Source organism: Halichoeres trimaculatus, unplaced genomic scaffold (genome assembly GCF_033239565.1).
Source record: "Halichoeres trimaculatus isolate MK-OKI-2021-1 unplaced genomic scaffold, fHalTri1.1 fHalTri1_scaffold_6, whole genome shotgun sequence".
Taxonomy (NCBI): domain Eukaryota; kingdom Metazoa; phylum Chordata; class Actinopteri; order Labriformes; family Labridae; genus Halichoeres; species Halichoeres trimaculatus.
Window position 1 is genome coordinate 1,729,138 of NW_027437184.1, and position 16,088 is coordinate 1,745,225.

General features: G+C 37.6%; 1 protein-coding gene across 2 annotated transcripts in view; it reads left to right on the forward strand.

Annotated features, from left to right (window-relative positions):
- mcama (melanoma cell adhesion molecule a) overlaps positions 1–11,436 on the forward strand; it is a 113,645-nt gene extending 102,209 nt beyond the window's left edge. Inside the window, exons 12-16 of one of the 2 annotated variants that reach the window (XM_074671891.1) lie at positions 156–297; positions 2,860–2,895; positions 7,136–7,265; positions 7,380–7,497; positions 10,153–11,435. In XM_074671891.1, coding sequence (XP_074527992.1) covers positions 156–297; positions 2,860–2,895; positions 7,136–7,265; positions 7,380–7,497; positions 10,153–10,155 — 429 coding nt within the window. In that variant the 3' untranslated portion in view covers positions 10,156–11,435. Of the gene's footprint in view, positions 1–155; positions 298–2,859; positions 2,896–7,135; positions 7,266–7,379; positions 7,498–10,152 lie in introns of both variants that reach the window. The other variant, XM_074671890.1, reaches the window with a different exon arrangement.
- The last annotated feature ends 4,652 nt before the right edge of the window (positions 11,437–16,088 follow it).

Sequence of the window (16,088 nt, forward strand, 5' to 3'; positions counted from 1 at the left end):
AAACTGCTCAATCCATCTTCTAATTTTATCACTTTCACAGTTAAACCAGTTATAAAACCATCAGCGCTCTGGTTTCTGTGTTGATCTCTCAGTTTTAAAGTGTATTCATTAACGATTAGGATCCCGTGTGTGTGTGTGTGTGTGTGTTTCCACAGAACTGGCAGGAAGTTGTGATCAAAGCAAACGAGCACATGACCCACAGCGTGGTGTCGGTCAAAGTCACCTCGGACATCAGCGCTCTCTGCAACGCTTCCAACGACATGGGCACCGAGGTCAAAGCTTTCAGCATCAAAGCCAGTAAGAGCCTTTCTCTGTTCCTCTGTCTGAAACCTCTGAAACCTCTGACTGAGGGGGTTTCTGGGGGTCTCTGTGGGTCCTTCTTTAAGTCCCTCTGTGGACTCTCAGGATCTGATCCGTCCAACCTTTCAGGAGGAAGAATGAGACCGTGTGTAACGTTGTGGTCGACGTCCTGAGCTGTAGAGAAAAGTTTTCAGAGGAAAGTGAAGGATGCTCTCTGCTCCTCACAGGCTGCACTGATAACCAGTTTTAACTTCTCCTGCTTTTGAAGCCTGTGTTAATGAAAGTCACAGGGGGTGGTGGGGTGTTTCTCTGCTTCTCATCATGATGAGAGCGCTGATCAGAGGCTGTTTTATAACCTCAGACTGTACGAGCAGGAGGAGAAGCTTTAACGCTGTGGCTCTCTTTTGCTTTATTTATAGTAGAATATAATTATGTAGTTTACGCTCCGTGCTGAGTCAGATCAGAGTTTAGCTTCATAACTCAGCACTAAGTCATATAAGAAACTAATCCTGACCAGCTAACCTGCTCCAGTTATCACAGGGTTTGTGTTAAATATGTAAATGTGTGACAATCAGATCCCCGTCCCCCTCAATGGGAGGAGGTAGAGAGATTTCAAAATTCAGGATTGCAAATGATTTGTCAGACACAGTATTTTACAAAAAGATATTCTTGATGTACTTTATGATCGACCACAGCAGCGTTTATAAGGTCTAAACTGTTTAGTTTGAAATTATGGGGCTGCAGCTGCCATGTAAAGAAGATGAGGAACATGATCAGGGGTCTGCAACCTTTACTTTCATAGGAGCCATTTTTCTTCTGTTCACCTGGATTAAAGTTAATCAAGAGCCACAAAATCTACTTTATCTTCACTATTAAGACAATGAAGTGCATAAAATTCTGTACACAGTATAATCCAGTAAATAATAATCAAACCAAGGTTCTTTTTTAATTTATGAAATTGAACATGTAATGTCTTTTTTTTTTCTATTACATACAAAAGTTTTGAAGTTTTAAAAAATTGGACCAAATTCAAACATTTTTTTCTAATTTAAAAGAATGTGAAAAAGAAAATTTCAAAAATATGAAAAAATGTGAAAAAAAAGGAATTAAGAAATTTGAAAAAATATAAATAATTTTGAAATCCCCCCAAAATTTGCAAAATCAAAAAAAAATCAAAAAGGATCAAAACCATCCAAAAAACAATTTAATAAAAAAAATAAAAATAATCAGAACATTTAGCGTTTTGTAAAAGAACTGCAAAAAATTAAATAAATACAAACATTGGAAAAATTTTAAAATTTAAAAAAAATGACCAAACTCAAACTATTTTTTTAATTTAAAAGAATGTGAAAAAGAAAATTTCAAAAATTTGAAAAATGTGAAAGAACAATTTATTTCAAAAAAACAATGTTAAAAAAAGGAATATAGAAATTTGAAAAAAATATAAATTATTTTGAAATTCCCCAAAAATTTGCAAAATCAAAAAAGATTAAACCATTCAAAAAACTATGTAATTAAAAAATACAATAAAAAATCAGAAATTCAGCAATTTGTAAAAAAAAAACTGCAAAAGAAAGAAATCAATACAAACATTTGCAAAATTTTGACATTTTTAAAAATTGGACCAATTTATATTTTTTGTTATTTTTTTAGAAATTTTTAAATAATACATTTAAAAAATGTGAGAAATGGTTAAAAAAAATAATAATAATTTAGAAATTTGAAAAAATGTCCAAAAATTGGAATCAAGAAATTTAATTTAGAAAAATTATAATTTTGAAATTCTAAAAAAATTTGCAAAAAAATAAAAATAAACTTAATAACTGTTCAAAACTGTCCAAAACCTGAAATTTCAAATATTGCAAAAAAAATCAGAAAATTTTGCAATGTAAAAAAAAATGCAAAAAATGTATTAATTTTTGACAGAATACTTGAATCTGATGTCATAAATTGATTTTAATGCTCTACTGATCACTTTTTGGGGCTGTTGATGTTGTAGGAGGTGAAGGAGAGCAGTGGCAGGCTTCATTGACAGATGTTATAAATGTTTCTGCTTTGTACAAAATCAAATCAACAGGAAAAGGAGCGGGGTGTTTTGTTCAGCGTTAACAGCCTGTGGTGAATTTAGGCAACGAGTCACGACGAGTGGACTGAAGAAGAAGGAAATGATTCAAGTTTTTAGTTTTGTTAGAAACAGAGAAACAACCTTCCTCTTTTATTCCTGTCAGACTGATTTAAACGGCTCAGAGACGCATCCAGTAACTTTTCTTCTTCTTTTGTCAAAGAAAGTTTTGTTTTTTATTCTATTAATCATGTGTGGAGTCCTCTGGGTGCAGACGTCTTTGGTTGAAGCAGCTGCTTGTGAAGATACGAGCGGCTCGCTTTGTTTCATATTCTGTCTGAAAAATAAAAAAAAGAAGCTTTATATTCAGACTTTTCTTCAGCTCTGCTTTAATCTCACCTCCAGAGTGATGGGGGAATATTTCTACATCCTGAAGCTGAGAAATGACAGTGTGTGTTTGTCAGAGGTGGACTAAGTGTTTCTTTACCTGTCCACAGTTCCCAGACTCACCTCCACCGCCCCCTTCTCTCCCGGTAAGCCCCGCCGCTCACCGCCGCTCGCCGTCTCTGCCTCTCTCACGCTCTCTTCCTCAGTTCGCTCTTCATCCTAACTCTGCCTGTGACAATGAAGGGTTGGAGCGCTGCGTACATTATTTATCATTTCCATACAGGGGCTGGGTTTATGGCAGATCTTTTGGACGGCCTCCGGGCACATTAAATATTCTGTTTGATTCTGCCAGAAAAATCACAGCAGCAGCAAATTCAAGCCCCCGACGGTGAAAACCATCCCTGGACCAAACCCTCTGCGCTGGAAAAAAAAACAAAAACATATTTGTACATTTCAGATTTTTATGTTAAACAAACGTAAACAAGGAGGAAAACAGAGTCTCAATTTCACGAGCTTTTCCAGACAAACTCGTGTTTTATTGTGGATTGTTACATACCAGGTGAAACTGCAGGGAAAGATTTTATTACGCTGCAATTTTCTGACTCAGTCTGAGGCGTCGCTGCACGCCGTTAAAGCCTTCACGAGCCTGCGGGGAAAACAACAGGCAGTAACGAGCGATTCAGACTCTTAAAAACATCAGGAATTAAAAAGGAAAGCTTCCTAAAAATATCTCAGAGAGCACGGAGCAGGAGGAAAAGTGAGGTTGTAGCTGTAATTGTTTTCAGAGTTAATTATGAGCTTCATTTTACACGCCAACGTAACGAGGAGTCAGAGATCTGGATCAGGAGTGAACAGCAGCCCTGGTTTAATGAAATGAGGATCCGTGAAAGAGTCTGCGACCAAAACCTGGGCTGGAAAATTAAAGAAAAACAGACGCAATCGAGGAAATACCACAGTCAGAGCAGGATTAACCCTTAAAAACAAAACAAAGAGGTCAGATGTGTCAGCGAAAGAAGTGTTTGAGTTATTCAGCATTTTGAAGCAGATCAGCTTTTTTTTTTTTCTTTTTTTTTTTCAGAGTCAAAACTTAACATTTATCAAATTGAATCGTCTCAAATAATAATAGTAATGAAAACAGCACAAGCAACCAAAAACACAAAAACAAAAAAACAAAACAAAAACAAATACAAAACATACATGTATACATATACACACATACTTAAAATATTTTTTAAAAAATGGTTATATATACTGGTTAAATTTGGTTATTTCTTTATAAAAAAAAAATAAAAAAAAAACAAAAAACATCTAATTTAATTTAATCTGAAATTTTGCTAGCAAGGTCTATGACTAAATCTGTTTTTTTTTCTATTTAATTTTTATGTTTAATGAGTTTGCAGCCAATTTCTTTTTTTTATGAAAGACATTTTCCATGTTCCTTATTTTGTGAGTGATCTTTTCATTCATCTGTACTTCTTGTATTGGGGCTATCCATTTTTTAATATCTGGTGAATAATTCTTTTTCAGTCCTTAGTAATCATTTTTATAGCTGTTACTCTCTAAATTTGAAATAAATATTTTTTATCCGGACTTACCCTAGTAATACATTTAGATAGATAGATAGATAGATAGATAGATAGATAGATAGATAGATAGATAGATAGACAGATAGATAGATAGATAGATTGAAACAGGCTCCTTCACACATTTAAAAGGGACATTACAAAATAGATGAGAAGAAAAGTAAATACCACGTTTTAAGAAAAAGTGCCAATCAATCAATTGACAGTGTCGCCAACATTTATTGGTTTTAGTTCCAAAGTCTTCCCAAAGGAAGAAGGAGAAGTGACATCTCTGGATGATCAGACACAGGTGGCATAGTAAGGGGAGGGTACACAGTCACAAAGGAGGGTAAACACCAGAGCATGTGAGGATTTCTGCTCCTCGCCGCCTCCATCGCTCCCAGCTTGAAGTTCCACCAAGCTGCTTAGTGCTCAACAGAGATCAGGGATAGACTGATTATCGGCGCCGATATTTAGCATTTTGAAGCAGATCAGCCTTTTTTTTTTTTTCAATTATCTTTTTATTTATGTATTTTCACGTTTTATGCAAGAACAAAACCAAGACTAACAGAATCAGTATCAAAAGGGAGAGTTAGACGAAACAGGACAAAAAATATATACAAGACAGTTAAAAAGTAAATTGGTTTAAAGAGAAAGACAAAAACAAAACAAACACAAAATAAAAATACATGAATAAACCATGGTCATGGCCTTTACACTCAGAGTCAGAGCATGAGCTGTCGAGCGACATAGATGTCAGAGGTCCATCAGTGGTTTCCATATTTTCAGGAAAAGATCCCCCTCGTTTTTCTAGATTTATGTGCGTTGTTCCAGACGTAGAGTTTGGTTCAAAGTTTGCTTGAATGGAGTCAATGAAGGAGGATTGTGTTGGTTCCAGTTAAGCAAAATGCACTTCTGAAGATATGTAGGATAGCCTTTTTTTTATAATCGCAACTGATAAGACCTTAAATGTTTGACTGTGACACAGACATTTTTTGAAAACTTGACTTCCTGATGAGAACTTTAGGGAGTTATTTTTATTTTGTTAAATTTCATTTAAATTTATCAGACGGCTGCTGAGCCTGGGAGCTGTTCAATAAACATATGCTTACAGGATTTAAACTAAGTGTAGTGTCAGAGTTCATATTATCCCAAATTTTGACACCAATATTTTCACTTTTACTGTAAATGAAAATCAACCCAAAATATCGGCTGTCAGCTTCCTGGATCACTGATAATCAGGCTGGGACATTACACTTTTTTCCCGATTTGATTCTTTCATATTTTTTGTGGTGCCAGTTTGACATAAATTGCACTTTTTCGATATTACACAATTTTGTGATTTTTAGTTCTCTTTTCAACACCAGACTATGTGAAAAAGTTGGATGACGATGATGATGTCTAAAGACTTACTTGTTTCATTTCCTCAAAAATGCACGTCACATGTGAGTCAGTTTTTAGGATTTGTTTAGGGAATCTGACATCTCAGCTTTTTTCTTACCCAGTTTCCAAGAAAAGACTAAAATAAAAGACTAACATTTGGAAAAAAAAAAATTGTGAACAAAAAAATTACGATTTAAAATCTTTGAGAAAAAAAAAAACAATACTACAATACATCAATTTTTTTCTCCCACCCCTAACTGGTATTGGCCCTGAAAAAAAACATATTGGTCTATTTCTGACCAAGATCGCGTCTCCGTTCCACACTTGCTCCAAAAATACATGCATGCATTTTTTACTGATCTTTAACTGAAGCTTACACCCCAAACATGTGGGAGGTAATAAAATATTTGTACTATTACTGTAGTTGAATAAGTTTTGGCCCATATTTAGGCATGGATCAGACTCTGTGTTGCAGAAAAACAGCAAAAATTTAGCAGGAAGGCCTCGCTCTGTCTCTCCATTTCTTTATAGGTAAAAAAAAAAAAAAATGATACTAAAAATTAAAGCAGGAAACACTAAAAACAGCTCAGTGTAGTAAATGAAAAGTCCAAAGTGAACTGTGTTATAGAAAGAAGAAGAAGAAGAGAAACTTCTCCTCCTCCTCCTGCGTCTGTAAGGATCACGTTATCTGAGTAAAGTCAATTATGAAAGCTCGGGTCACAGATGCTGCACAAAATAAATGACATTTTCCTGCAGTCCTGTAAGTTAAATTACGCTGGAATAAAATCGATGTAATTTCACGCTTTGCTTATCGTTCTTATGCAGCGAAAAAATGGACTGTGTGAATTAATCCTGCTAATTAAAGAGACGCAAAAGAAGTTTGAAGTTTCAGTTTTTCCCTCCTGTCAGTGTTTCTGCCAAGTCACAAAGAAAACTGTGTTTAAAACGGATGTTTTTAGGTGATTGTTTCTCGTTAAGGTCAGTCTGCAGGAGCGCTCCATCCTACATTTCCCACAATGCAACCTGCTGCCTCTTTTTCTTTGGGTTTTCCTGCATGATTGGAGCATCTTCACACTGCACAGTCTCTGTCAAATGGTGCTTTTCAACCAGAAGGACCAGGAACTTTCTGTGTTTTCACTGCAGCCTGAGGTTCCCACGTCAGGCAGGGCGTCGTAGGTGAAGCCGGTTGAGGATTTATAAAACGCTTGTTGTTGTGGAGAGAAGGTGAAGCAAAAACAGTGCAGCAACTTCCTCAATTTAGAAACTTTTAGCATTTCAGACCTTGACCCATAAAGTTCCTGAACTTTTCGAAAGTAAGACCCAAGAGTGGGGAAAGTTCCTGCTGTTGAAAAGCACCTTTTGTTGGATATTTCTCATTAACTTGATCCTAATGTGTGACTCCTCTCTTCGTTTGTGTGTGTATGTGTGTGTGTGTGTGTAGCGGAGGGCAGCGGGGTGATCATCGTGGTCATCATCCTGTGTCTGCTGCTGCTCGCCATCCTCGGCAGCGTCCTCTACTTCCTGCACAAGAAGGGGAAGATCCCCTGCGGACGCTCGGGGAAGCAGGAGATGTGAGTGCTGCAAACTTTAACTTATTGGAAAAAGAAAAATGTCTCTTCAACCTGACGATCACCTGCTCTCTTTGTGCTAACCCCGCGCGCTCTAACCCGCCGCTCTGTCTGCAGCACCAAAGAGAAGACCACCAAAGACGACATTGTTGTGGAGATGAAGAGCAACACAAAGACTGAGGACGCTGTGCTGCTGAAGGCTGTGAATGGAGACAAAAAGGGGCCCAATGACCAGGTGACTATAGACATTTAACAATGCAGAGACCTGAGAGCGCCCCCTGGAGGCAGACGAGTGTTCACACCTGCAGCCCACACCGTGCAAAGAAAGCAGCTCAGCTCTGATGGTCAGCGTCTCCTCAGCTGCTTTTATTGGGATAACTAACGGATTCAGGTTAAAAGCTGCAGCAGTTTCATTAATTATTAACCAGCTGTGAATAAACTCAGCTCGCTGCCAGCGCAAAGAAAACAAACTGATGAAATGAGGATCAGACAGAGCTGAGTTCACGGTTTCTGACTTTAAGAAAAGAGAAACTCTCATGTGTCTCCAGAGCTGCGTCCATCGTGGTGTTCGATGTTAAAATGACTCACAGGAGAGTAAATACACCTGATCAAAATCTGACGACAGGCTAAAAAACTGAACAAATTTACATCTGCATTAACATTTTATTTAAAAACGTTTAAAGTAGAGTTTTGAAATGCAAGAAGAAGAAATGGGAGAGAGACAAAAAAATGAGGAAGCAGTTTGTTCCAAACAACAGTTTAGGTTCCTGTGAGAAGTTTCTCAGTGATCCTAAAAAGTCTCCCTTCTAGATATCTGCCTGATGAACTGTCAGACAGAAAAAGGAGAGAATAGAATAAGAGAGATAAACAGAAGAGAGATAGAGCACCAGCTAAAGGCTAAACCACAGGGACTAAAGGCTAATACACGAGCAAGAGGCTAAAACATGAGGTAAGGGTTACAACATTAGCTAAAAGGCTAAAAGACAATCTAAAGGCTATAACCTGAGCTAAAAGGCTGGAACTTGAGCTAAAAGCTTAAACACAAGCTAAAGGCTACATCATGTGCTTAAAGGCTAAAAAATGAGCTACAGGCTATAACCTAAGCTAAAGTTTGAAACATGAGCTAAAGGCTACAACACGAGCTAAAAGGCTACAACACACGCTAAAGGCTATAACCTAAGCTAAAGGTTTAAATATGAGCTAAAGGCTAAAACACACGCTAAAGGCTATAACCTAAGCTAAAGGTTTAAATATGAGCTAAAGGCTAAAACACACGCTTAAGGCTATAACCTAAGCTAAAGGTTTAAATATGAGCTAATGGCTATAACACACGCTAAAGGCTACAACCTAAGATGAAGGTTTAAATATGAGCTAAAGGCTAAAACACACACTAAAGGCTATAGCCTAAGCTAAAGGTTTGAATATGAGCTAAAGGCTAAAACACACACTAAAGGCTATAGCCTAAGCTAAAGGTTTGAATATGAGCTAAAGGCTAAAACACACACTAAAGGCTATAACCTAAGCTGAAGGCTAAAAAATGAGCTACAGGCTTTAACCTAAGCTAAAGTTTGACACATGAGCTAAAGGCTACACAACGAGCCAAAGGCTAAAACACAAGCTGGAGGCTATAACCTAAGCTAAAGATTAAAAAATGATCCAAAGGCTAAAACACAAGCTAAAAGTCTATAACCTTAGCTAAAGGCTACAATGAGCTAAAGAGCTAAAATATGAGCTTAAGGCTTAAACTTGAGCAAGAGGCTAAAACATAAGGTAAGGGTTACAACATTAGCTAAAAGGCAAGAGGTTAAAACTTGAGCTAAAGGCTACAACACGAGCTTTAAGGTAAAAACACAAGCTAAAGGCTACAACATGAGACAAAGGCTTAATTAGGGGCCAGAGGCTTTAACACGAGCTAAAGGCTACAACAGGAGCTAAAATGCTAAAACACGAGCTAAAGGCTACAACATGAGCTAAAGGTTAAAACAGGAGCTAAAAGTCTATAACCTTAGCTGAAGGTCAAAATATGAGCTCAAAGGCTCAAACACAAGCTTAAGGCTAAAACATAAGCTAACAGGCTAAAACACAACTAACAGGCTTAAACACAAGCTAAAGGCTACAACATGAGCTAAAATGCTAAAACACGAGCTAAAGGCTACAACATGAGTTAAAGTTTAAAACATGAGTTAAAGGCTATAACACAACCTGTAGGCAAAAACATAAGTTAAGGTTAAAACACAATCCAAAAGTTAAGTTATTTAATTTTATTTCATTTCATTTTAATTTGTTTTGCTTTTTTTGATTTGAATATGTTTAACCTTATTTTATTTTTAAATTTTTTATAACATATTTTTGTTTTATTTTACCTTATTCGATTTTAATTAATTTTTTTTTAAGGTTTTTTTTATATCTCAGTGAAGCTCTTTGTCTTGCAGCTGAACTGTGCTTTATAAATCAATTTGCCTTGAAACAAATACTGGAAGTGCTCAACAAGAACGGTGGAGCTCCTCATTACTGAGTCCTTTTTTTAACACTTTTATTTCTATTTTAGGGATTTTAATCTGTGCTTTCCAACTGTTGATCAGCTGATGAACAGACTGTTTCCCTTCAATTGTTTTTTTTAATGCATTACTTCATTTTTTTGTCTCACTCCCATTTTTCTTTTCTGAAACTCTGCCTAGAAACTTTCTAAGATCCAATAGACCAAAATGTAAATTCATACAGTTTTTCAGCTGTTTTTCAGGTTTTGACGTGTGTGTTTATTTCAGAGGAAGTGACGATGGTGAAACAGAACAAAGTGTGACTGAAGTGAAGACGGTTGATAGTTGACTCACTCAGTGTCAGAGTCCAGGAGTGTGTGTGTGTGTGACCCTGATGTTCTCTGTCTCCACAGTAAAGCAGCGGTCTGGATCACATCACAGCCTGGACATCCCTCAACCTGCTCTGTTCTCAGCAGTACTCAGAAGATCCTCACACACACACACACACACACACACACACACACACACACACACACACACACACACACACACACACACACACACACAGGTTTGTTTGTTTGTACAGTTGTGTATTTTCTTTCTCTTCCCTCGTTTCTTTGGGATCATCTCCTCAAACCGTGTTCAGCTTTTTCCCGCCGTCGTTCGGTGTGCGTCCGCGATGATGTCACGTACGCATCATCGGCTCCTGTTTGAGTTCTTTTCTATGAAAGTGTATATATTATATATATTTTGTTATTTAAGATATTTTGGCACTCAGATCCTCAGACGGTGGCGTCGGGGTCGTGTGCATGTTGATCCGTGTTCATGGGTCCAGGAAGTGATGTCAGAGACCAAACGCTGTCTGTTGGAGCTTCAGTTTGATGATTGGTCGGTTTAAATTCACCAAAAGAAGCGATAAAAACATAAATCAGTAAGTTTGACTCTTTTCAGGCGTCTCCTGCAAACTGCTGTCAGCCCTCGAGCTGTGTGTAAATACATGTACAGACCTGCTAGTGTGGCCTTGGGCTGATCTGAGGGTCGAAGGGTCAAAGGGTCAAAGGTTAGTGATCTGCTGTGCCTGTGTTTTGCATCATACACTGAATTTTTTCTCCTTTGGTTTGATCTGTGTGTTTTCTGTTTGTGTTTCCACTGAGAGTGAGTCGCTTCAGAGCGCGTCGGTGTGTGTGTGTCTGCACGTTTCCTGCAAAACCTGCTGAAGCCTGCAGACACACACAGCGGCTCCTCTGAAGCCCGTGTTGTGAATACGATGTTCTGATTTCTCACTGTGTAGTTTGATTGTGAAAAGATTGTTTTGTTGCTGAGAGCGCCATCTTGCCCAGAAGACTTGCAGCGTTAACGAAGTAGAGATCAGTTTTCTTTCCGTTTCCACTGAAGGTGTTGAAGTTGTAGAGATATCCAGGTACAGAACCTCCTCAGGAGAAACCTTCGTTCAGTCAGTCTGAGGATGATGATGATGATGTTTGTTTAGAGAAAGCCTCACTCTCCTCAGTTTGACCTTAGAAATAACTTTTTGGTTTATTAATCTGGATCATCACCAGTTGAAGACAAGTTTGAAACTTCACACTCTGTTCTTTTTTCTAAATGTGTGTAAATTAAGTACTGTACATGTGATTCTTTGATGCTTGCGTTTTTTTATATATTTTTTGCAAAAAACAATGCCAAATAAAAGGTTTCATTTAAAGAGAAGTCTGTGTTTCTGTCCTTGTTCCAGCAGAGGAGCAGTTTGTCACAGTGTGGTCACAGCATGAAGCCTCAGAATGAAAACATGAAGTTCAGTGAGCTCTCTGAAAGTGCTCTGTTAGCATCTTATAGCTCTCTCTTAGCTCCCTGTTAGCTTCTTTCAGCTTCTCTTAGCTCATTTTAGCTTCTTTTAACACACCGTTAGCTTCTTTTAACTCTCTTTTAGCCACTTCTAGCTCTCTTTTAGAGCCTTTTAGCTCCCTGTTAGCTCCTCTCTAGCTCTCTGTTAGATCTCACTGTGCTCTCTGATCTTTTTTTTTTTTTTAGCTCTGTTATCTTCTTTCAGCTCTCTGTAAGCTCCTTTATAGCTTTCTGTTAGCTCCTTTTAGCTCTCTCTTAGCGCCTTTTAGCTCTCAGTTTGCGCTTTTTTATAGCTCTTTAATCTTCTTTAGGCTCTGTTCGCTTCTCTTTAGCTCTCTGTTTGCTCTTTTTTTTTTTAGCTTTGTTATCTTCTATTAGCTCTCTGTCAGCTCCCTTTTAATCTCTGTTAGTGCCTTTTTAGCTTCCTGTGAGCTTCTTTTTAGCTCTCTGTTAGCTCCTTTTTTAGCTCTGTTATCTTCTTTTAGCTCCTTTTTAGTTCTGTTTTTATAGCTCTTTTATCTTCTTTAAGCTCTGTTAGCTCCTTTTTTGCTTTCTGTTAGTTCCTTTCAGCTCTCTGTTAGCTCCTTTTTTAGCTCTCTGTAAGCATCTTCTTAAGCTCTGTTATCTTCTTCTAGCTGATAGCTCCTTTTTAGCTCCATTTTAACTCCTTTTAAGCTCTTTCAGCTCATTTTTAGCTCTCTTTAAGCCTCTTTTTTAGCTCCCTGTTAGCTTCTTTTTAGGCCCCTGTTAGCTTTCACTGAGTTAGCTCTGTGTAAGTTCTCATTGAGCTCGCTTTAAGTTCTCATTGTGCTCCTCCTTATCTCCTTTTAGCTCTCTAATAGCTCTTCTCGCTTATTGTTAGCTCTCTGTTAGCTCTTTTAGCTTCCTCTTAGCGATCTTTTAGCAATACTTTGGCTCTTTTAGCTCTATGTTAGCTCTATTTTAGCTCTTTTAGGTTTTTGTTTTCTCACTGTTATCTCTCACTGCAAGTTTTCTGCTAGCTCTCATTAAGCTCTGAGCTCTCTGTTAGCCATTCTTGCTTTCTGTTAGCTCTCAGTTAGCTCTTTTGGCTCTCTTTCAGTGATCTTTTGGCTCTTGTAGATTTTTTGTTAGCTCTCCATTCGATTTTTTTTTTTCTTTTTTTTTAGGTTTTTTTGTTAGCTGTATGTTAGGTTTTTTTTTTTGGCTTTTTTGTTAGCTCCCTGTTAGCTCTGTTAGTTCTGCTCAGTCCCACAGTGAGACAGGAAGCAGCGCTGCGTCCAGACCGCTGTCAGCACGAGCTGCAGAGTCTCCAACAGGAGCTCAGGTTTCAGCTGAAGTCCAGACACACAAAAAAAAAAAAATCACATCTGTAACGAATTGAGGCTCCTCATGGCCGCCCCTCACGCTGCTAAACACATCACAAATCCTCAAAAACGTTCACCGACCTCTGAGATGAGGAATGAGGGCGGTTTGAGAAAAAGCTCAGAGCCAAAGTTTTATTTATCACCTTTTACTCACTTTTGATTTTACAGCGCTCACACTCTGCAGAGGCTTCATGGACGAGGTTTAAGGATGCTCAGACCTGAGTTTTAATAATCTAATTATTCAGCATCCAGAGAGTTTGTTTTCCTATAAACTAAGAAACAGGACATTTGAGATTATTCATAGCGTTGTGCACAAATCAGTGAGGTGACAATCCACAAATGCAAATGCTAACTTCTCAGTATTTGTTTGCACAAGCATTAAACTGACAAAGTGATGTTTGCATCTAGTTTTTGCATCCCTGAGGTCACCAAAAACAGCTCCTGCAGGTATAATCACACCAATATTCACAATTTTCTTGACCTCCTGATAATTTAATGATGCAAAAAATACATTTTGCGAAGCACTGGATTAAAGCTGTAGCGAAAGTTCTTAGCTAACCAAAAAAAAAAGTTTAAATTGTCAAACTTTGTGGAGCATGGCTGGCGAGTACAGAATATCATCCACTTCCACCCACGGTGAAAATCGAGTAAATGCCAGGTCTTGTTCTCAAAATACTTCATCACAAAGCCTGTTTAAAGGAGTCACTGTAATTTTTTTATTTTTTATTTTTTTAATTTCTCCACAAAAATATTTTTTGTAGAGTGATATTTCTGTCTTCCAGTAGGGCCAGGATTTTTAAATATTTACAGGCAAACTCAGCTGAAACAAGACGGAAGAGGATTAAGGCCAAAATTTTTTTTTTTTTTTTTTACAAACACTTAAAAAAAAAAAAATCCATTCTTTTGTGTGAAAAATTTTTTGATTTTTTTTTTATACACACAAAAAAAATACAATTATTTTTTTTTTGTGTGTGTGTGTGAAAAAAAGGCACACATATTAGATTAAATTCAGAATTCTGACTTTTTTCCCTGAAAAAAATTATTAAAAAAAAAAATTGAACATATTTGTTTGTTTTTTTTTGTTTTTGTTTTCCAGTGGCCTTAACCCTTTTCTGTAGAGACCAGATGAATCACTTTGAGTATTAAACAGATTTATAGTTTGACCTGAAAATGGTGAAACAGCTACATCCAGAGAGGAGAAGCTAAAACGCAAACCTTTTCAGAATTTAGAGGATTCATAGCAGACAAATCTTCAGCCAAACATTTCCTGCAAACAGCTGCAGAAGTTTGAAGCTGAAAGAAAAGCAGCTTGACTGAGAAGAAGTGGAAGTTTGTGGACTAATCAAGGAGGATTTAAGGTTTTAACCTCAAGAATGAAGTCAGTCTGCAGTCATCACGAAGAAAGGACACGGATCAAATGTTAAAGAAAATACTGTTTAATTAAAAATCTTAATGGCTTAGGCATGAAAATATGGCAACAAAACGAATAATGAGGATATTAAAAAGAAAAATAAATAAAATCATATTTACACGAGCAACAACGAAGCAATGAAGAAGACGTGGTTAGTAGGCGAGTTCTTTAAAAGCGAGTTAAACCACGAAGACACCGATCGCGTCATTCACCGGACGATCTGAGCCAACACGCCGGCTGAGTCTACCCACTGAGTGTGTGTTAGTGTGTGTTAATGTGTGTGTGTGTGAGGGTTTGAACAGGTGGAGGAGGAAGAAGAAGAGGCGCAGGCAGCCGCTTTAAAACAGGAAGTTGAAGGGAATGAAATCTGCGGGATTTATGTGAAAACAGCAGAATCAGGACTTCCTGTGGGAGGAGTCAGGACGAAAACTGACTTTGAGCTTATTTTACCGCCTCGATTCACTGTTACACAACAAGCTTTTTAGTATTATCCATCAAACTGTCATAAAAAGGAGTTTTATTGACTTATTTTTTTAATTAAATGCACAAAAAAAGGAATATTTGATGTTTATTTACTTCCTGTTTAACCATCTGATGGTTTGATGATGCTTCTTTCATCACATCCTCCTTCTCTGGAGTTAACGAATCAATTAATAGACCTCACCATCGCAAGAATGCAGAAGCAATTCATTCAGATTTAATTTGAAAAGCATCCTGCCATTACAATCTTCATCCACTAGGGGGCACTAGCATTAATTTTGAGCTTCAAAGTGATGTTTTTTCTCATTGAGGTTTCCAAACGTGTTAATTTGATTGGCTCGGCCTTGCGTCAGAGAATCGCAGACTGATCTGTGTTTACGAGTCTTTGATTTCTCTGATGTTTCCTGTGAATCGACCTCCCGTGGAGACTGAACCACACACGCTCCTCACTCTGAGTATCAAACTAAGACCGTCTGAAAAAAGTGTCTTTCCTCTCGTTTAAAGAGTAAAACACGAAGCTTTGGTTTGTTTCCTGCTTTGTGCACGTTGTGACCGACATAAGGCACGTTAGCGTGTTACTGCAAACTGGACGAAGAGGAGGCGCTCCTCTCTTTCTCTCTCCATGTATTTATATTCTGTGCAGATCCCCCCGGACTCGGAGCGGACCCCCTGCTTGGATGATGACTCAGATATCTTTTCATCTCTCTGTGAACGTGCTCGTGATGCTGCGGTTGGATAAATATGCAAAGAGCCGCGCTCCATTCTGAGCTGATCGATTTAAAAAAAACGATAAACACCAAAAGATTAAAGCTCTGGCTGATCCGAGAGGAGAAGTTGGAGTTTCATCTCTAGATCCACAACGCTGGGGTGACCAGGAAATCATACTAATCATATTCTTCTTCATTTTTTTCTGACAACTTTCTAATGATGGGCCAAGAAAATCCATAACAGATAGAGTAACAAACTTTCTCTAAGTTTGACTCAGGGCCTATTATTTTCGGTTAAACTGGACTGGAGATGTGTAAGATTAGTCACCTGAAAATCTGGACGTCGTCACTTTTTAGAGTCTTCATTAAAATTTTCAGTCAGTTTAGCAAATAATAACAAATTATTATTAAATCAGGCCCAAAATGCTGCATCTTAGCTGTGAGTCTAATCCACAGTCACTATCCGTTATTGTAACTCTGGTTGACAGCTGCTGCTACAACGCTGTAACACTGTCATGATTTACTACCCAGATGGAAACAGGCACAGATTTATTGATGGAAAA